The following is a 22,791-nucleotide window of genomic DNA, read 5'->3' on the forward strand; positions in this document are numbered from 1 at the left end:
TAGACCTAATCTAATTTGAGGTTCTAATTCACAGCCTTATGTTAAGGAAGTTGGCATTGAAATTGGATTGTTATACATGACTATGGACTGAAGTCCATTTCTTATGATAACCAGTGAAAACTTGGAACAGGTGAAATGTGAATTTCTCCAGCATCCTGGAAGATATTTAGGAGCCCATTTGGAATATGAACATCCTTCATAAATCCAGTATTACTAATCCATGGGAAAGTTGTTAGAAAATACCATCTCAAGCCTTGTGAATCTCTTTTCTCTGCACTTGTCCAATTTTCTCTGGTTACTCAAGCCATCTGTTTCTCACCTCTTCTCCCTTTTCCACTAAAATCTACCCTTAGGGGATCTTATTTGGATCATGACTCAAATGTAAAAAAGGAAATTAATTAGAGAAGTGAACAATGATAGCATATTTGATGATATCAAGATAATTGGGGTTGATAACAGTATTGTGACTTTTTAAAAAATGAGTCCTTTAGTTGTTGTTCAGTTACTCAGTCTTGTCCGACTCTTTACTAACCCCATGGACTGCAGCACACTAGGCTTCCCTGTCCTTCACTAACTCCTGGAGTTTGCTTAAACTCATGTCCATTGAGTCAATGATACCATCCAACCATCTCATCCTCTGTTGCCCCCTTCTCCTCCTAAGAGAAAGGAGATTCTTCAGGTAGGAGATTCATATTGAAATGTGAGCTACACGTTAAAATGCATATTTGCTTTAAAGTAAGAGGGTGGTGCAGGTAAAACAAAATAGGGCTTGGTAAGTGTCAAAGGTGGCCCTCATTATATGGTTCTCTCCAATATGTTTGAAAATTTCCATAATAAAAATGTTTTTTAATAAACCACTCTCAGGGAAACATCTGATAAACTTATCCAAACTAAGATGTTGCTGCTAAGGGTAAATAGCAGTTATCTATTTCCTGATGTAGCTATTAATACATTTTAACAGGATTCAAAAAAAGACTTAAGACAAATAAATAAATACAACAGTAGCAAATAAGGTGAGAGCAAAGGAGAGAGGAGGGAAGGAGGGGGCCATGAGGAAAATGGCCACTCGAACAAGAGCTTTGAATACAGTTCATCTTACTGTTCATTTTTTCATCTGATCTAATAGGATTTAATCAAGATCAGGCCTCTAAACCTGGCTGCATTTTTAAAAATTGAAGTATAGTTGATTTACAATGTTGTGTTAGTTTCAGTGATTCAGATATGTGTGTATATATATATTTTTTAAAGATTATTTTTCCTATACTCAAAATATTGAGTATAGTTTCCTGTGCCATACAGTAGGTCCTGTTTGTTCCTATAGTAGTGTATTTATGTTAATCCCAAACTCCTAATTTATCTCCATCCCTTTCCCCTTTGATAACTGTTAGGTGTGCTTTCTATGTCTAACACAGCTACATTTTAACAGATTGTCTCTGGTGCTACTTTGTTGAAATCTCTCTGTTGTTGTTAACTGCCATGTAATAATAGCTACTATCAATGCACTTGCTGTTTGTCAGACTCCTTGCTAGGTACTTCACACGCATGATTACATTTGATCTTTATTTCAACTTTCTTAGATATCATTACCCCAATTTTACAGACGAGTCAAAAGTAACTTGTGCAATGTCACTCAGACACGTAGAAGTCTGGTCTCTCAATTATGTCATGGTCACCATAGTACCTTGGTCACTATAGTACTTTGGTCACAACAGAACTCTTCCTAAAGGTTCAGGGGATGATTTACTCTTCTCACAGTGTATGGACCACTTGTCAGAGGTATGCTAAACCACTGTCTTGCCCCATGTTTAAAACAGTAATTAGTACTTTAAATTACTAAAGAGCTAACAACTGAAGTTTGAGCTAACGTTGAAGGAGCAAACAATGCAGAGGGCATGGGTTCAATCCCTGGTCAGGGAACTAAGATAGCACATGCCTCAAGGAGAGGCCAGGAAAAATAAAAAGGAGTGAATATCAGGGAGGTTGTCAGCAAAGCACATTGCTGTAGCCAGGTAACAAAGTCTTTTCTTGATGGGGAGACTGGAGCAGGACCTCTTTGGATCTGCCATAACCAAATAGGATTTTTGGAGCTCTGTCCTAGAAGCAATAGAAAACCACTGAATAGACTCAATCAGACATGATAAGATTTCATACACAGTTAAAATATAATTAATAATGCCTACTGAATCATTCATACAACAAATACATGTCTCATGTGCCAGGTGCCATTTAGGTACTTGGGTATATGTGAGGGGACAAAGATCCTGCCCTGAAGTAGCTTATGTTCTAGCCAGAGGGATAAAGATAAACAATTGAATGTAATAGTTAAATTACATAATACGTTGTATCTTTGCTCTTCAGTGTGGTCCCTGGGCCAGTATCACAGGCCAGTATCTGTTATTGCCTGTCGGTTTGCTAGAAATGCCAGCCTCACCCCAGATCTACTGAATTCAAATGTGCATTTTAACAAGAAGCCCACTTTTAAGCACAAAAAAACTGAGGCTCCACTTTCAACTTTAAGAAAAATTTTAAGCAATGTTAAAGTGGGGGAGATAGCCACCAGTATTAAGAGAAGTAGTCTAGGTAGACCTCATCAGGAAGGGAAAGTTTGATTAAAAACATGAAAGAGGTGAGTTAGCCAAGCCTCTGGGTTGAGCTGTTTCCAGGCAGAGGAAGTAGCTGGAACCAAGGCTCTGAGGCAAAGTGTGCCTAGTGTTTGAAGAATAGCAAGATAGCCAGTTTGGCTGGAAGGGGCAAGGGTGAAGAGTAGAAAAAAAAGAGAGACAAAGGAAGTCAGAGAGATAAAGGGGGTGGGAGTAGGATGGCCAGATGCTGTTGGGCCTTTGGGGGCACAACAAGGACTATGACTTACACTGAGTGATACAAGGAGTCACTACAAGAGTTTGAGCAGGCAAGTGACTACACGCCTTAAAAGGATCACTCTGGCTGTTGTATTGAGAATAAGATTGTAATGGGGCATGGTGAGAAAACAGGGAGACTTCTAGGGGTGGGAGGGAAGTACCGAAATAATTCAGATAAAAAACACTGATAGGTGAGACCTAGTGGATAAAAGAGGAGGAGGTAAGAAGCAGTTTGATCCTAGATAACTTTTTAAGGTAGATTCAACAAAGTTTCTTGATGAATTAGATGTAGGATGTGGGAAAAAAAGGGAAAGAGGAGAATTCAAAGGTGTGGAGTTCAAGAAAGAGGTCTGCTTGAGACCCATATTTGATCATTCTACTATAAAGTTATATAAGAATAGGGCTAAATATAGCAAACCACTGTGCCGGTAGGTCTGCTGACTATACCAAAAACTTTGGTCAGATAATACAATGGATGTGGGCATCACAGTAATTGAACTTTCTCTGTACATTTTTGTTGGGTTGTGATCTAGAATTTCAGGTACACAAAATTATTAATGCATATTTAAATGTTTCTTTAAAAAAAACTCTCAGATATAAACACAAAACAGAAATTCACAAAAATCTAAATAGAAAAATTCTGGAAAAAGAAAAAAGATCGTCATCAAAAATCAACTAATACTTTGTAATTTCCACTGGAAATGAACAAAATTTTATTGATGATTCTCTCTCAGAAATAATTCTACTGGGAATTCCCTGGTGGGTTCCTATGTTTAGGACTTGGTGTTTTCACCGCCATGGCCAAGGTTCCTCTGATTAGGGAACTAAGATCCTGTAAGCCACATGGTGTGGCTGAAAAAAAAAATCTACCTAATAAGCTAAGAAATAGATTTTCATTTAATTTTTAAAATTTAATTTAAATCTAGTAAAAATTGGTACATTATAGCTTTATGCAGACCATCATAGTAGTTATTAACAGCAAGTGCTATGTTTCAAGTATTGAGTTAATCACTTTGTATCTCACTTAAATCCTCAATCCTAAAGGATTGTACCCACTTAACATACGATGAGACTGAGATTCAGAGAGGTTAAATGTGAATTCACATGGGTTAATAAGTACCAGTGCAAAGATTTAATTAAAAATCAAATGAGAACCTGCAAAAATCAAACAGTACAATTTAAAAACAAAGTCTGCTGAAGAAGGAAGTACGACCATTTTATATTTAATTAACATGTTTCTTTTTAAATACTTTTAAGCCTCCAACCGTCTACAGTCAACAGAGCTTTGCAAAATGGGTGCTGGAAGATTCTCTTCTCCTTCCCCTTTTTAAAAAAAAATAATCTAGCCTCCATCCCCATGACTCATGAGTCTCATTACAAAGTATGACTTTCCTTGCTGATTTCTGGGCAAGTTAATACTGATGATTAAATGAAAATATGTGCAAGTAATTTAATGTTAGTTATCTGCACTTTCAGATTTTATCTGTAGCAATGATTAGGTAAAATAATGTAACACACTGCCATGATTTATTAAAAATTTATTGCATAATAAATTATACAATTCAGTCTTATTTTTAAATAGTCTACAGCAAAAATATTTTTGGAAATATCTTTCTCTTTTAGTAAAACACATAAGTTAGCAGGCTGACACCAGCTTCAATTCTAATAGCTAAAATCCCTCACAACTATACATTTAAACATAGTCTTTCTTCACAGTTCTCTAAATGTTCAAGTTGACACCAATATCACTTGATAAAAACAAGACCATATAAATAGTTTCAGATTTTGCTTAAGGCCTTAGATTGAACTTATTAAAATATTAGGTGGAAAATTATAAAGATATAGTCATTAGCCTTGAACTCATCGTCTTACACGTGTACACACCATAATGACCAAGAAGAGCATGAAAGTAGAAAGGCAGGCACGAAGGAACACAGTGGGGAAGTCTTAGGCCTGTATGCTGAGCGGCCGTAAGAGACCAATAATCAACACGATGTGACAGACAAGAAAAGACTATTTACAGGAACTTAAAAAAGATGTTCACAGCATATTCAGTTGTTTTATCAAATTATTCAGAGGGTATCAAACCTCTGAAATAATTCAACTTCTACGTACACAAACTTAGTTTAAAAACGGGACTGGCCTCATGAATGCAAACACAAAACCATTTAAGGGCTTGGCAGAAATGAGTACATTTCAGACAGTGGGAAAAGAAAACCCAAGTTTTATATGCACCAAATGTGTATGTATTCATAAAAGTTTCCCTGAATGAGATTCACCAGGGTTTGCCATACCTGTCAGTTGTTGGATTTTTCCTCTACGAAAGAAGACAAGAATATAACTTAGGATGAGCTACTAATTCAATATTAAAGTAACATCACTGGTTGAACAAATTATCTCTGTTTAATTTTACTAAGACCTACCATGGCTGTCTAGTCTAAAACCAAAAGCATGCCCTATAGCTTAGACCTCATGACAGTACTTACTATAGTGGTTAAAGAAACAGAACCACAATAGAGGTATGTGCTAGGGCAAAATATCAGGAAAAAAAACTCAATTTAAAGTTATCATTCTGTATATCAAGTGCCCATTGACTGAACATAACTGTTTTCAATAATTCACATTTGATCAACTCATCAACTATTGCAAAAAGCTAAATAAAAAGATTTATAGTTGAACACAGAGTTCCTAAGGCTAGTATCACATATCATTCCCTGAAAGAGGGAGAATTTGTCAGCAGAGAACTTAAGAGCCAAATTGAGAACTGGATTGAAAATACCCTTTCCTGCTCTGTGTATAATAAGTAACACATTGGGTGTAGTGACCTAAAGAATATTTCATGTTATTCAATTTTCTTTTCTGGGCAGACTACCACACAGCCCAATGACTTTAAAAACCAAACTCCAAAATTCTACCTGATAGTCTTAATAAGGGCAGTTGGAGCACAAAGATAGAGGAGGTCATCTTAGCCACTGATGGGAAAAGATATCATCGGTTGGCCCTTTGCCCCAGTGAGACGATAACTAAAGCCAATTATGAGGCTTACCAATCATTACTAGGAGATTAAAATAAATAACTTGTATGTACACGGAAAGGAGAGATAGCAAGTCAAAGGACACTGGAGTGGGGACAAAGGAAAGCCTAAATGTGCAGAACCTATAATATCCCTTCAAAAATTCTTGACTTCTACAACCTCAAGGTCAAATTGAAACCAGCAGGAATAGAGTTGGAATTCTAAAACCTCTGAAAAGAAAGGGCTAATAGTAAAAGCTGCAGCTGATTTTATGCACCAGGAATGAAATGTTATAACATATCTATCATTCACATGTGGGTTCGTGTAATTTATCTTCAATTAGAATTATTATCTATTCAGCAGCTGTAGCCCAGAACTGCTGATACACCACAGATGAGAAAACATTTGCGGGTCTCTGGACTCTGGCCTTCCTTAAGTTAAATGATGATCACATAAAATAGATCACTCGTTCTATAAAGCGATCTGGGCTTATGTGGACAGTATACTGCATCACCAGCATCTACATCCACAGCATCACTTCATTTCCTTTCACAGACTGGAGAGGGTCTATAGCAACTCTTCATCTTAATCAGTTCTTCGATTCAGTCCCAAATTCACGTTAAAAACATTATACAACTTTTTAATCCAGGATTTACCTTTGAAAGAAATATTTAAAGAACCCAGACACTTCAAGTATCTGAACCCCAGACATAAAAAATTTCAAAGCAACCCTTTACGATAGTTGTAATTAAGTACTTATCTCAACAGTGGACTTCCAAAGTTGGCAATAAAATATTCTAACTTACCAGTGGGAGTGGCAGCAATCTAAGCTCATGTTTAACAGTTTACAGTACCAAACCAATGAAGAAAAACACAATCCAGAAAGAAAAGTGGCATTCTCTACTGTAGTGTTTTCAAAAATACATTCAAAGGGACGTCAGTAAGTATTTAATTAAAAAAACAGGTTCCATCTTTAGACAAGGATATATTCAAACTCAAATAGAAGGGATTCTTAGAGCCTTTAATATGCCAATAGGCAGGTTTGCAAAGTTCCCAACTTGCTCATGGAACCTTTCATACCCTTGAGCATCTCTTAGGAATAAATGCTCCACAGAGCAAGTCTTAAGAAACACAGTTTTGAAACTTTGGTGCATTCAGGAGCTTCACTAATTCCTTAGGCTATCAGTCTTAAAATTAACACCAAAAATAACAGTTATAGCCAGTAAGTCTAGGATTACAGATTCAGGAAGGAAGCATATGGGCAATGGGTAGGGAATACACCTGTTCATCATACTCCATCATTTTCACCTCCCCAGCAAAAATATGTTCCGAATCCCCATGTTAACCACTCTTGATGATGGCTGTACAAAACACCTGAACAAGCTAACCAAGACTGCTTGAGGCAAAAACACTGAAATAAAGTTTTCACTTTCCCAAATGGAAAAATGCACACATGTCGTATTAACAGTTTATAATTATATACTCAGAAGAGGTAACCTCAGTTATCAGTTAAGAATCTGCATACTGTGTAATTCATTAACATTTACGGAGCTACTTTATATTAAGTTACTAGTGAATAAGTAAAGCTGCTATGGAAAACTTCTCTTTATTTAGGAGTTCTCTTACTTTGGTGGTGGTTTAGTCGCTAAGTCATGTCCAACTCTTGCAACCCCATGGACTATAGCCTGCCAGGCTCCTCTGTCCATGGGATTCTCCAAGCAAGAATATTGGAGTGGGTTGCCATTTCCTTCTCCAAGGGATCTTTCCCATCCAGGAATCGAATCCGGGTCTCCTGCATCGCAGGCAGATTCTTTACTGACTGAGCTACGAGAGAATTTAGAGCAGTGTTTCTCAACCACAGCTCTAGTGAGATTTGGGGCTAGATAAATCTTTATTTTGGGAAGTTGTCTTGCCCATTGTAGGATGTTGAACAGCATGCCTGGCCTCCACTAACTGGATATCAATAGTATTCTGCTAGTTTTGACAATCAAAAAGATCCCCAAATGTTTCTTAGATATAAGCAAATCATCCTGAAGTTGAGATCCATTTCTATTGAGTGAAAATTAAAGCTTACACCTTGACTCTGCTTTCCTGGGAAATATCCATTTTACAGGCATACCATGACTTACACACATCGACAAACATCTAGTAAATAGTAGCATTAGTGATCTTTCTAAATTCTGTGTGGTCAGAAACTAAGTAATTTGTGAATGACAGAGAATGGTCAGAGGAACACAGTCTACACATTTCAAAGAGAATCAGAGGTCATGTGTAATTTTACTATCAACATATTAGTAAGAATTATCTGAATCATAATGCTTAATTGGCAAATGTTTAACAATTGGAAAAATGTTAATTGTATATTATGACCTGTTGAGGATGGTAATGATTGAAGCAGTCTAAAAACAACAAATGTAACAATCATCAATGGCTAGCTCAGACCATATTCTATTCCTTGACCAAATATTCTCCATGAAATTCTCAATTCAAAAATCTTACGTTTTGTCTTTAAACTGTTAGCTTATACTGTAGCCTCCTCACTTCTTTCAAATTATCAAAAAGAAACCCTTCACATGTCATCAAGAAGAATCCTGGCATGTGTCAAGACATACATTATCTAGTTTTAAAGCCATTTCTTCTATATCCACATCTTCAGTTTTGTCATTATTGTCAACTCCAGATATGTCACTCTCTTTATTTTGTTCCTTTCTGACTGTCTTTAAACACTTGTCAAGTCTCTTTATGAACAAGTCCACATCCTGTGTCTTCATTCCAATGGCTGACGCAGCATTGAGGTAAGCACAAGGGTAATTATTTGTATGTGACATAAAGCCTCTGAAAGTGTAGCCACTCACAGTCTGCATAGACCCAAGAGGAACAACCCTGAAAGGGAAAAGATTTACCAATTTAATATATCTGGTGATGTTAACAGAGTATCACTCATAAACAAAAGAAAGCTGTGTTACTAAGCCTTACACCCACTTACTAAAAAGTTTAAAAACAGCTATAGATCGTAGCCTATGAAAATAGACTGTCAGCCTTAAAATAAAATTATACGATACAATGCACTTCACACAGGAAGGTACTATCTGATGCTTACCATTAACTTATCTTCTATTAAAGAGCTACAAGCTCTAGAAATCAAAAACACCTTCACATCTTCCAAAAAGTAGAAAGAAAATTATTTGTTTTTGTACCAAATATGGAAATTTGACACTTCACATATACACACTTCAATGGAATATTTAAGTTTGTAAATCAAACCACTTTGATTAACTGCCATGTATCTCCTCAAGTAATCAATAGACTAAAATTATACCTATCTGATCATATTATACATGGAAGGTTTTAGAGCAAGGCTCCAGAAGAAATCACATAATTGCTTACAGTGGATTGATGGTCAGCAACTAGCAATACTCAGCAATGGCACATGCATTTTTAAAGCTTGATTTCACTGGCATACTTGATATAAGCAGATTTCTAACGGTACTTTTTTTAAAAAGCAGCCAATTAAGATCAACCTAAACATAAAGACAAATAGGGGCAACACTAAAAAGCAAGGCCAAGAAAACCATTTTATAAGTGTCAAAACTATGCTGCATACAGATAGAGCTCATCAAGTTAAAATGGGGAAGTAATCTAAGATTTTTTCCTTTTAGGAAGTTGTTCTTTGACGTGAAATCTCTGACCTCTGGTAGTCAGAGAGAAATTCTTTAGTAGAAGCATGTAAAGAAGAGTACTTAGAGCAAGCTACTTCAAGTCATCTTTCTCTGACTCATCAAATATAAAATGAAAAATGAAATTCATCTTAAGCTATAAAAGCAAAAAAGACATTTTTCAAAGGCAAGACAAGAACTGCATAGCTGTTTTCAGTTTAGGAAATGGACTTTTCCTTAAAAACATTTTCACTTAAACTTAAGAATGAAGCTAACTTATTTCTAACACCATAATGTGAAGATTATCTAACAAAGGAAAATAAATACAAATTTGTACAGAGGGTAATGAACTTTGTTTTTGTGTATCTATTAAACAAGATTCATATCCCTTTGTGACTATTTCACACACTACAGGTGGATGCATAACAGCCTCACAGATTCTCTACCTCATCACTATTTTCCTCCATGATGAATCCTCAGGTATAGCTCACCATATACTTGAGGGACTTATTGGTAAGGAAACATACTTCATTAACTTTATAACACAAAATAAAACCAATTCCCTTTTAAACATACTTACCTGGCTCCAGAAACCTGTCTTGTAAAAAGCATGGAGCCAAGCTGAGTGACAGCTCTGCTACAGTGTTTATCTAGGGTTCTAAGTGTCATAGCTGAAAGAGAAAACAGTATTCCAGTGAGCCTTGGTTCACCAGCCAAAACCACTCAAGAAACAAATAACCATGAAGACGTTACTTTTTTTTATTGTGTTAACAAACATAAAGCATAAAATTTACCATCTTACCCAATTTTTAAGTATATACTTCAGTGGTATTAAATACTCAAACACTGTTAAACAACCATTACACCATTCATTTCCATAACTCTTTTTCTCTTAAAAACTGACACTCTACACCTATTAAACTGTAATTCTCCATTCTCCCCGACCCTAGCAACCGGCATTACACTTTCTATCATGATTTTGAGTATTCTTAAGTGCCTCACACAGGTGGAATCATATGGCATTTATCTTTTGCAACTGGCTTATTCCATGGAGATAGCACTTTTTATTCATTGTCTCATGGCACCATTTCACTTTAATGCACTTAATAAATTATAGTAAGGATTTTCTTGCATATCAAAGAAAAATATTTTAAAACAAGCTAACATACTCAGAAAAGAATTTCCATACAACCCTTCCAAAGAGTGAATATTCCAGTTAAATTCATGGAACAATGACATGAATAGCATGGCTTACCATACTAGATACTTTACAGTTATAATCTCAACCACTCTTAACTTTGTACGTGAGGGATCATTATCTCTACTTTTAGACAGGGAAAAGAAAGTTAGAGGCTACTACATGGCAGAACTGAAATTCAGATCACACCATATCACCTTCTATAGCATCTACCTAGATTTTAAACCAACAGAGAGGACTGACTAAGGTGATTTATTATCTATCAGTGGCCAAAAGGTTTTCCAAGGAAGTTCATTCCTGGAAAAGGCTTCAACTACAAATTATTAATTTCCTTACTTTCCTCAGATATACATAAATATGAGCCATATTATACTATATATATTCACAAATTAAAAGAGGTAATTATGAAGCTTAAATGTTAAATACATAAAAATCAACATTCATATTAACCTGTTTAGTAGCTCCTGTACTACAATGACAATATTAAATTATCATAAACACTGATATCTCTAACATAGGCATACTAAGGAAAACTAACAATAATAGCATTAAAAATTATAAGAGTAACTTTAATATCCAATGTTATGGTATTTTTTTAACTGGTAGAAATTTTTAAATAGTTATATAGATTCCTTATTATTGACCAAATTATTCTGGTAAGAAGCAAGAGGTCAAAGTATTTTTTCCATATATTCATTGTAACATAATACAGATTTGAATTCTTTCAACACATAGGTTTTACCTTTGAAATACATTAAAGCATTTAAAAAGGCTAACTAAATTTTTAAAATTTACAAATCAGTACTGTAATGAAATTAGAAACATCACTGTAACAAGGAAGAACTCATACTCTTTTGAGAAATACCAGCTTCCCACTGGAAATGGTTCAGAAGTACTAATGTTTTAAAAAAGAAAAAAAAATTACCTAAAGATATGGGATTGTGAGGTGTATGCAACAGTCTTTCATTGTAGGCTTCTGACAGCTTCTTTAGTTGGTTGGACAAATAGGAAAACATTTCCTGCAACAACAAAATGTTACATTTACAGAAAATCAAATAAACACTCACTGCAACTTGCCGGATTGAGTAAAACAAATCTGACTGGTGTATAGTCTATGCTGTAAATTAACTCATCCATGTGCCCTAGGGACAATTCTTTCCTTTGCCACAATATAGTAAGATTCAGAGCTGCCAGAATGATCTGAAACCACAGGATTTAAAGGTAAAGAACCAGAACATTTCCTGCTCAGGTGCTATCACATATCTATCAGAAATCCATCCTCTTTTCAGAATCTCCAGGGCTACCACTCTAGTCTAAGCAGCCATCAACCTCTCCCCTGGACCACAGCAATAGATTCTAAATGACTTCTCTGCCTTCTTTCCCGCCTTTCTACAATCTGTCCTTCAGACCGAGGCCAGAGTGGTCTTTCAAAAACATAAATCTGATCATGTTCCTCCCAACTTCCTCCTGTAAGTATTAAAAACAAAAACAAACAAAAAAAAACAACTCTTCATCTATAAGGCCCTGCATGATCCAGTCGAGCCAACATGCCCAACTCAGCAACAACCATTCCCTCCACTTACTACGTGCCAGCCACATCAGCCTCCTTTTCTGATCCCTGGACACGTCTAACCTTTGTGCCTGCTCCTCCAGGACTGGGAAGGCTCTTCTCCCAGATCATGCCATGAGTGGTCCCTTTTGTCACAATCTAAGGAGACCTTATCTCTTCTCTATTAAAGTAACTGTAGACCCTGCCTACCTCCAGCTCCTAATCTCCCTCCAACACCACTGTCTATTTTGGTTCCTTCACTATACTTACACAGTCTGAAGTTATCTCTTTTATGTGCTCAAATAAATATTGCCTATGACTACCCACTAGAATGGAAAAACTTGAAAGCTGGGACTCCTTACCTTCTTCACCACTGTTTTCCCAACATCAAGAAAAATAGGCCAAGATTTTAGTATGTAAGTGAATTGGGAAGAGACAGTTTAAAAATTAATTTCCTTTAATATTATAAACTTAAAATTAACAATTTCCTTTTAACTCAATTAAAAAAAAATATAGCAGCTAACAACTAAAAACTGTACTGTTGATCCTACTCTGAAAAGTATATCTGGTAGTAAAAAGTAAAAATACATATTATTTTACAAGTACAAAATTTCATGTGCACAGGCACATTTGAGAATTTAATGAAGTTACAAACAAATATTAAGTTGGCAACTATTTGACCTAAAATTGTTTTTTCTTCTCCTAGTAAGGACTTTAAAAAGTGTTGAAATGAATATCTGACCCAGTAAGTCTGCAGCTGAACAAACCCATTTGCAATGACCTCCTCCAGCCATAGTCAAGACATATAAATTCTAATGATGTACCAAAGAGCCAAGGGCCAACAGAGTACCTAAGTGAAGACAGGAGGAAATCATACTTGAACTTCAAAGACCACATAAGCGGCTTCAGTTTTCTCTAAGGTAAGGATTGGCGAGTCTGAGCCCACACTGGGACCCAGAGTAGCTTTTTCATGTCTAAAGCACATAGTAGATGACTAACTCTGTCTTTTGTTAGGTAAGGATTAAAAGAAGAGGAAAATTCCTACCAGGTTTATGAATTATGAATGAGTCTCCTTAAGACCACAAGCATTTTTATCCTTGTCAACACAGTATATTTTATATTCTGACCTAAAAAAACTTTAATACTCATTCTTAAATTTTTAGGATCTTTTAAGATCAATTCTCAGCATGCCAGAATTATGAAATCTTAGATCACTAAAATATACTGATTCTTTTTATATTAAAAAAGTTAACATCCACATTTGTCATACCAAATGAAGTTATAAGTAAACATACTGTTATATTTAATAAATTTTTCTCTTCTGTCATTAAAAAAAAAAGTGTACAGAAATACTTTAGGAGACATATGTTATCACCATTTGCAGTAACAGAAAAAAGAGTGGGCATCTTTTCTTAGACATATAAAGATTTCCTGGCCCTTCCGTCTTAAACTAATATTTTGATGTTCACTAGGTGAAATTATAAGAAAATCAAATGAAATTTTAAAATCAAGAGTTTTTCCTATAACTGGAATAATTTAATATCTTTTAGGTACCATGCCAGTGTTAATGAAGAGCAAAATTCCTGGGTTTCATTTATGTATTTCCCTTTACTATAAAGTAACTAGGTCACTATCATAATGCTCAGTGTTGGGAATTCCCCTAGAGGTCCAGTGGTCAGGACTTGGTGCTTTCACTGCCAATGGTCTGGGTTCAATCCCTGGCTGGGGAACTAAGATCCTACAGGCCAAAAACATTAAAAATAAAATTTTAAAAATGTTCAGTGCTGTTTAAAAAAGGAAAAAAAAGTCATATATTTTAATTTAGATGTTAACTGCTGATTCTTCATATTATACATTAAAGTCTTAATGGGAATCTAATTCTCTCTTACTGTCAAATTCATTAACTTCCCATGCTGCTGCTAAGTCACTTCAGTCGTGTCCGACTCTGTGCGACCCGACAGACGGCAGCCCATCAGGCTCCCCCGTCCCTGGGATTCTCCAGGCAAGAACACTGGAGTGGGTTGCCATTTCCTTCTCCAATGCATGAAAGTGAAAAGTCAAAGTGAAGTCGCTCAGTCGTATCCGACTCTTAGCGACCCCATGGACTACAGCCTACCAGGCTCCTCCATCCATGGGATTTTCCAGGCAAGAGTACTGGAGTGGGGTGCCATTGCCTTCTCTGCATAAGCAGAAACAAATCTGAGAGCCAGGAAATGCCTTTTACAGACTCCCACATTCTCCCCCCTAACACTAACAACAAAAAACTTATTTCAATTGTGAGGGCCAAATTTAAAATATTATTCTCTCTAGTATGACTGCCACAGTTATCACCAATGTGATCACACTTGTAGAATAAAAAGAACCTGAAAAGAGTAATTTCTCCTTAATTTGTACTTAGCTATTTCTTTAAAAAAAAAAAAGAAAGGAAATGGTTCCTTAATAACACCCTTAGAGGATGCTTTTAAATTCACTAATGCATACATGGCTATTAAAAAACAGATTTTTCCAGTGTTCAATTTCTAATACCTTAACAAATTAATTCTAACCAGTTCTATCAATCACTTGCTAATACCATTGGAATGGTAGCTAATATTAGAATAAAAATCTTCAGACTATAAATGTAATGCTAAAGTAACTAAATCACATATTACTAGTATGGGAGTAATTAAACAAAAAGAATATATTTGTGAGTCAAGTTCACATCCATCTGCAAATGTTTTTAGTATCTCTACTCTGTATAAAGGGTTATGACAAGTAATCCAATAAATAAAGCAGCTTAAAATATCTTAAAGCACAATGTACTGAGTCCTACAGTATTTCACATATTAAGGTCCTAAATGCTCTCCCATTAATATCACTACACTTTAAAAATATCATTTAAGAGACTGTACCACTATTTCCTACACTAATACTTAGCTAAGCAGTTTTTTACCTGATATATTAAAGGTATTTCAAAACCTGCACTATTTTTTTCCTACAGTTAAATCTATAACTGACATTTATTATAAAATACTCCTGTGAAGGGAGAAATTTATAAGCACTCCAAACAAATGTATATAGAAAGATCTTACTTAAAAGAAATGAAATATTATTGATTTTCTATGTCTTTTGTGCTGTATTTAACTTAATTTTAAAAGATTCTTCACCAGAGATAAGCTGAACTGTACACCTGAATGCTAATGTCAGCTACATTTCTAGAATAAAAATATAGAACTTTACACCATAACTCAAGATGTTAATGGAAGAGAAGTTGAATTACATTAAGCATTATCTTTCATATAGCCTTTTGCAAATTGATTTGCAGTTGTGAAGCCCAACATCTAGCTTATCTGTTCCCATAATCCAAGATGTACATAATTCACTAAATTTTAAAGAAAAGGGTCTTAGGTAACCACGTCTTTCGAAATAACTATTTCATGTTACACGATGAAAGAGAACTTCACATATGATTACAATATGCCTCATAAGGTGGGTAATAAATCAAAAAGGAAACATAACAAGTAGTCTGGTATTTCAATGATAATAATGTGTAAGGATGGACAGACAATGGACTGGAGGTACACATCCACTCACACAGATGTTCTAAGTGAAGACACACATACTAAACGTGGGATGCTGCTATCCATGACAATGGCCAGGCCACAGGTTCAGACACACTCCATGCCGCACAGGCTAAAGCTTTCAAACTTCTCTACTGATGCTTCATATCCAGGCCTAAAATCTGACACTTTCGTTGGGATTCAACTACTCTACCTTTAGGGCTACAAAGTTTGTTTGAGTTATATGTCTAACGCTCTCCAAGTTTCAGCAAACAAATTCCAGTCACTGAAGCAGCCATTTTGTCATTCCTTTTCTGCAGATATTCTCTTTCCCAAATCAGCAGATATTTGCAACAATGAATGATTACCTGCCTGTCCGGTTCAGCAGAGCACTCTTATAAAAAGTAAAGCTAAGCAGAATAATGGTCTTCTCTGGAACCAAACCTGAAGCAGAGATGAACATCTAAGACTGATTATTCTTTTGCATAGAGCAACTCAAAGAAATAGTTTCTGCAATTTTCATCCCTGTTCTTAAAGGCCTCTTCAGTTAAACTTCCTGGTCACTTCTCCCCTCAATGAAGCAGACATGTTGATCAGGAAGGGGCTAAGGGCGAACAGGTTCAATTCACACACACAGTTCCACTCTCTTAGATCCTTTCACTCTTCAAAAAAGAAGGCCTGAGAAGGAATGGCTTCAAGCTGAGTTCTTGTCTGCTTTTACTGTGAAAAAGATAAAGCCTTTTTGGAAGAGATATAGCTAGATGAAATAACCTCTAAAAATATCATTGTGGTGAATAAGGGCACAGAATTAAAAAAAATCCTAAGTTTTCTTTTAACACTCCTTTTTTAGTACGCAATAACACCAATAATATAAAAAAAGGAGCTCTCAGTGATGGTATAAAAATAGCTCTGGCTAGAGCAAAATAGCTATGCCTCAGCTTCTCCAGAGCTGAACCAATAAACTATCACGATTAAATTTTCACAGTTCAAAAGCAAGTCCATTTAAACAAAAGAGGGTTTTAGTTCTGCAACAAATCCAATAAAAAAACAATATTTATGCTACATATATGCAATTATGGTTTATGGAGGACATCCACGTTTTTCAAGAAAAAGACTTTCCTATTGAATGAAGTTGTTAAAAAGCAAACTTTTATTCTCTTACAATGATAGAGTTCTCAAATGAGCATTTTTATACTCTGAAGATTACTACTATAGATAGTCTCTGTTCTAAGTAAATTCAATACACAGAATTTTAAATAAAATCAATGAATACATTAGAGCCTTTGGGATTTTACACACCTCTATTAATAAGAAAAGGGGTCATGAGAGTACCATTTTTATGGCTCAGATGCCTAGCACAGAGCAGGCAAACACTTCCACAACAGTTGATGGGTGACTGGAAGCAAGTGGGAAGAGTGGGAAGACAGAAAGTGCAGAGGCTTCAGTATCACACAGACTCGGGTTTCAACAGCAGTTCTGGCACTTACGTGGGATTCTGGGTAAGTGCGTAACTTCTCCTAACCTCAATTTCATCTGTAAAATGGGCATGATATTTACCTCATAAATTTGCTCTGAGTACTACATGCGCTGCATGAAATAATGAATACAACGAACCTCGCAGAGTCCTAGACATACAGCAGACGTTCATAAAAATATTAGTTTCCCACCCACCTACTTTTCTCTTAGCCTAACAGTTTTCAGACTAAAATAATTAACATTAGCTAGCAGGACTCATACAGACACATGCTAATATACCGAAGCTATAATCCTTTTCTTTTCCTGTCCCTGTTCCTTCCACTCTACACTATCTACATAAAGAAAAATAAAGTTCTGGATGCTACAAAGTGAGTGATCTCTTGACACCTAAAGTGGACTCATCCAATTCATAACACTAAAAAATAAAATTTCCCCACAAAATATTTAGCCAGTGTTTAATAAAGGACAAAGTCCCAGTGAAATCAGAGCTGGGCTGCCTACTGGATCCATTTACCAGCTGAATTACACATTCCTGCAAGTCAGTCTCAAAGCAGGTGGACTTTCATTCATGCTGAGCAAAACGTACACGTGCTTGGGACTTTGGCATCATCTAATAGTAACTTAAAATTTTAAAGTCAAACTCTAAATGTCAAAAGTAAGAAGCATGGCATAAAAGAAATTCCTAGACTGCAAAAAAATGACAGAACATCCCTAAAATCAACAATTTCAAAATCCTTAGGGGTAAGAAAAGTCCTTTTGGAAGAAGAGTATCTGCTAGGGAGGAAGCCCTATTCAAGTACAGTAAATGCTACACACAACAGGTAATCACCATTTTAAGTCATTCCTTTTTCACAAGTTTTCAACTATATCCCTATAGAGAAATGTCTCTATAAGAACATCTAAGTCATAAGAGATGTCAAGATACTTATTCCATGTAAAACAAGACTGAAGAGTGGACTTACGTGTTCCCAAATGTCCTTTCACTTTTCACTTTCATAAACACTACAACACTATGACATTGCAGGTTTCTGTTCCAAGCTTCCATTATAGATACAAATGATTTGTGTACCCCAAAATAATGGGTTTTAAGCTTGGGTGTGCATCAGATTTATCAGGGAAGTTTGTTAAAAATACAGTGACTAGGGACTTCCCTGGTGGTCCAGTGGTTAAGACCCTGCACTTACACTGCAGGGGAAATTTACATACCAAATAAATAATTACAAGTCTGATGAGAGTTATAAAAGAATAAGCAGTATTTCTCTATTGAAGATCCTCTAACAGCTATTTTACTCAGAATACAAGGCAAAGACCTTACATGGCCTAGAAAGGCCTACATGACCAGCACCGCCCCCATTACCATCCTGACCTCAACTCTCACAACTCTCCTTAATCTCTTTGCCCTAACCACACTGCACTCTTCTCTGCTTCTCAAATGCACTGTTCAGTTCAGTCACTCAGTCGTGTCCAACTCTTTGTGACCTCATGGACTGCAGTATGCCAGGTCTCCCTGTCCATCACCAACTTCCAGAGTTTACTCAAACTCATGTCCATTGAGTCGGTGATGCCATCCAACCATCTCATCCTCTGTCATCCCCTTTTCCTTCTGCCTTCAATCTTTCCTAGCATCAGAGTCTTTTCAAATGAGTCAGTTCTTCACATCAGGTGGCCAAAGTATGGGAGTTTCAGCTTCAACATCAGTCCTTCCAATGACTATTCAGGACTGATCTCCTTTAGGATGGACTGGTTGGATTTCCTTGCAGTTCAAGGGACTCTCAAGAGTCTTCTTCAATGCCACAGTTCAAAAGCATCAATTCTTTGACTCTCAGCCCTCTTTATGGTCCAACTCTCACATCCATACATGACTACTGGAAAAATCATAGCTTTGACTAGACGGACCTTTGTTGGCAAAGTAATATCTCTGCTTTTTAAAATGCTATCTAGGTTGGTCATAACTTTTCTTTCAAGGAGCAAGCGTCTTTTAATTTCATGGCTGCAGTCACCATCTGCAGTGATTTTCAGTTCAGTTCAGTTCAGTCGCTCAGTCGTGTCCGACTCTTTGCGACCCCATGAATCGCAGCATGCCAGGCCTCCCTGTCCATCACCAACTCCTGAGGTTCACCCAGACTCACGTCCATCGAGTCAGTGATGCCATCCAGCCATCTCATCCTCTGTCGTCCCCTTCTCCTCCTGCCCCCAATCCCTCCCAGCATCAGAGTCTTTTCCCTGAGTCAACTCTTCGCATGAGGTGGCCAAAGTACTGGAGTTTCAGCTTTAGCATCATTCCTTCCAAAGAAATCCCAGGGCTGATCTCCTTCAGAATGGACTGGTTGCATCTCCTTGCAGTCCAAGGGACTCTCAAGAGTCTTCTCCAACACCACAGTTCAAAAGCATCAATTCTTCGGCATTCAGCTTTCTTCACAGTCCAACTCTCACATCCATACATGACCACTGGAAAAACCATAGCCTTGACTAGACGGACCTTTGCTGGCAAAGTAATGTCTCTGCTTTTCAATATGCTTTCTAGGTTGGTCATAACTTTTCTTCCAAGGAGTAAGCGTCTTTTAATTTCATGGCTGCAGTCACCATCTGCTGTGGTTTTGGAATCCAGAAAAATAAAGCCTGACACTGTTTCCCCATCTATTTCCCATGAAGTGATGGGACCAGATGCCATGATCTTCGTTTTCTGAATGTTGAGCTTTAAGCCAACTTTTTCACTCTCCACTTTCACTTTCATCAAGAGGCTTTTTAGTTCCTCTTCACTTTCTGCCATAAGGGTGCTGTTATCTGCATATATGAGGTTATTGATATTTCTCCTGGCAATCTTGACTCCAGCTTGTGCTTCATCCAGCCCAGCGTTTCTCATGATGTACTCTGCATATAAGTTAAAAAAGCAGGGTGACAATATACAGCCTTGACATACATATACAGCCTTGACATACTTGACATACTTTTCCTATTTGGAACCAGTCTGTTCTTCCATGTTCAGTTCTAACTGTTGCTTCCTGACCTGCATAGAGATTTCTCTGGAGGCAGGTCAGGTGGTCTGGTATTCCCATCTCTTTCAGAATTTTCCACAGTTTATTGTGATCCACACAGTCAAAGGCTCTGGCATAGTCAATAAAGCAGAAATAGATGTTTTTCTGGAACTCTCTTGCTTTTTCCATGGTCCAGCAGATGTTGGCAATTTGGTCTCTGGTTCCTCTGCCTTTTCTAAAACCAGCTTGAACATCTGGAAGTTCACAGTTCTCATACTGTTGAAACCTGGCTTGGAGAATTTTGAGCATTACTTTACTAGCATGTGAGATAAGCACAACTGTGCGGTAGTTTGAGCATTCTTTGGCATTGCCTTGCTTCGGGATTGGAATGGAAATGGACCTTTTCCATTCTTGAAGCCATTTCTGAGTTTTCCAAATTTGCTGACATACTGAGTGCAGCACTTTCATGGCATCATCTTTTATGACTGAAATAGCTCAACTGGAATTCCATCACCTCCACTAGCTTTATTCGTAGTGATGCTTCCTAAGGCCCACTTGACTTCACATTCCAGGATGTCTGGCTCTAGGTGAGTGATCACACCATCGTGATTATCTGGGTCATGAAGATCTTTTTTGTACAGTTCTTCTGTGTATTCTTGCCACCTCTTCTTAATATCTTCTGCTTCTGTTAGGTCCATACCATTTCTGTCCTTTATGGAGTCCATCTTTGGATGAAATGTTCCCTTGGTATCTTGAATTTTCTTGAAGAGATCTCTGGTCTTTGGCATTTTATTGTTTTCCTCCATTTCTTTGCACTGATCACTGAGGAAGGCTTTCTTATTTCTCCTTGCTATTCTTTGGAACTCTGCATTCAAACGAGTATATCTTTGCTTTTTTCCTTTGCCTTTCACTTCTCTTCTTTTCACAGCTATTTGTAAGGCCTCCTCAGACAGCCATTTTGCTTTTTTGCATTTCTATTTCTTGGGGATGGTCTTGATCACTGTCTCCTGTACAATGTTACAAACCTCTGTCCATAGTTCATCAGGCACTCTATCAGATCTAGTCCCTTAAATCTGTCTCTTGCTTCCACTGTATAATCGTAAGGGATTTGATTTAGGTCATACTTTAATGGTCTAGTGGTTTTCCCTACTTTCTTCAATTTAAGTCTGAATTTGGCAACAAGGAGTTCATGATCTGAGCCACAGTCAGTTCCTGGTCTTCTGCCCTAATTTCAGGTACTGGTTTTTTGCCTGAAATACTCTTCTCCATCATACACTTGATGGAGTATACTCCCTCAAACTTCTTCAAGTCAACTCAGAAGTCATGTTCTCTATGAGGCCTGCACTAACCACTGTATTTTAAAAATCAGTTCTCACCATCTCCCCCCTCACATCAACCCTAACCCCCCTTATTTTACTCTGTTCTTCTTTTCCACAGTGCTTTCACCTGTATAATTTATGTATTAAACAAACTTTATAATTTATATTTTATGTTATTTGTTTACTGCTGGTATCCTTCATACAAAATGTAAGCTCCACAAGAGCAGGTATCTTTTGTCTATCTTATTGGTTATTATATCAATATTATAGGCTTGACACATAATATATGCTCAACAGATACTTAGTAAATTATTTACTCAGTGAAACTTATCCTACAATCAAAGTTCTCCACTATTTATTTCTATTTCATAGAAATACTGGTCCATATGTTAGACCATGCTGTTTTAAATGAGCTTGTCACTGTTCAGACTGGGGGAGGGGGTGGGTCAAGAGGGCTTAACAGGGGTGGAAATGGATATGAGATACCATGAAATTCAAGAGATCATCTTAAAAATTTCAAACTTAAAAAATGCTTAATAGAAATTACAAGTCATATAAAGTATGACTTGTGCTGGATTACTAAATTACAGGCCAATTCCCATGATTATAATACCCAAGGCCCAGAAAGCAGCTATTTCATTTTAAGAAATATTCTATAATCTTTCAGAATTAGAAATGGCCTAGATGTCAATTGTTTCTTTCATAAATAAGGGAAAAAAATTTGTGAGTTCAAGTACCTTTACCATAGTGAAACAACTAGGGACAGGAGAGCTAAGACCCCCGGTGTCTGATACAACTTTCACATATACAGGTGATGGTTTTCCTCAGTCAACAGTCTCCATCTGTCCTATGGGGAAGGAGCGTTGAAAGATTCTGCTGAGGTTTTCTCTCTCAAAACAAGATGATTATTTCTTGGAGTTCATCAAACTGGAGTTTTAGTCTAATCATCTAGAATTTCTTTTCAGGGCTATTGAGGCATAATTTACACACAGTAAAATTTCAGGTGTCCACTTCTGTGAATTCTGACAAACATACAGTCATGGAACTACTTCCACTATCAAGATACAAAACATTTCACTACCATTAATAATCCCCTCCCCAACCCAGGCCTCTAGCATCCACTGATCTCTTTTCTGTCCTGATATCTTTTTGCCTTTTACAAAAAGGATGGCTACATACAATATGTAGCCTTTCAAGTCTGGCTTATT

The 22,791-nt window shown here is 36.7% G+C and overlaps 1 protein-coding gene and 1 long non-coding RNA gene across 4 annotated transcripts in view; one reads left to right on the plus strand and one right to left on the minus strand.

Moving 5' to 3' along the window:
* The first annotated feature begins 1,687 nt into the window (after positions 1 to 1,687).
* On the plus strand, positions 1,688 to 17,692 carry LOC112447056 (uncharacterized). Its single transcript, XR_003035110.2, has 3 exons — positions 1,688 to 1,776; positions 12,981 to 13,194; positions 16,134 to 17,692. It is a non-coding gene; the product is annotated as an uncharacterized lncRNA (long non-coding RNA).
* SEPSECS (Sep (O-phosphoserine) tRNA:Sec (selenocysteine) tRNA synthase) overlaps positions 4,380 to 22,791 on the minus strand; it is a 39,283-nt gene continuing 20,871 nt past the window's right edge. For 2 of the 3 annotated variants that reach the window (XM_059887744.1, XM_002688175.6), the window contains exons 9-11: positions 11,651 to 11,744; positions 10,108 to 10,198; positions 4,380 to 8,754 (exon numbers count right to left, since the gene is read on the minus strand). In XM_059887744.1, the coding sequence (XP_059743727.1) occupies positions 8,451 to 8,754; positions 10,108 to 10,198; positions 11,651 to 11,744 (489 nt within the window). In that variant the 3' untranslated portion in view covers positions 4,380 to 8,450. Of the gene's footprint in view, positions 8,755 to 9,258; positions 9,393 to 10,107; positions 10,199 to 11,650; positions 11,745 to 22,791 lie in introns of all 3 variants that reach the window. The other variant, XR_009494855.1, reaches the window with a different exon arrangement.

This window comes from Bos taurus, chromosome 6 (assembly GCF_002263795.3).
Source record: "Bos taurus isolate L1 Dominette 01449 registration number 42190680 breed Hereford chromosome 6, ARS-UCD2.0, whole genome shotgun sequence".
In the NCBI taxonomy this organism is placed as follows: Eukaryota; Metazoa; Chordata; class Mammalia; order Artiodactyla; family Bovidae; genus Bos; species Bos taurus.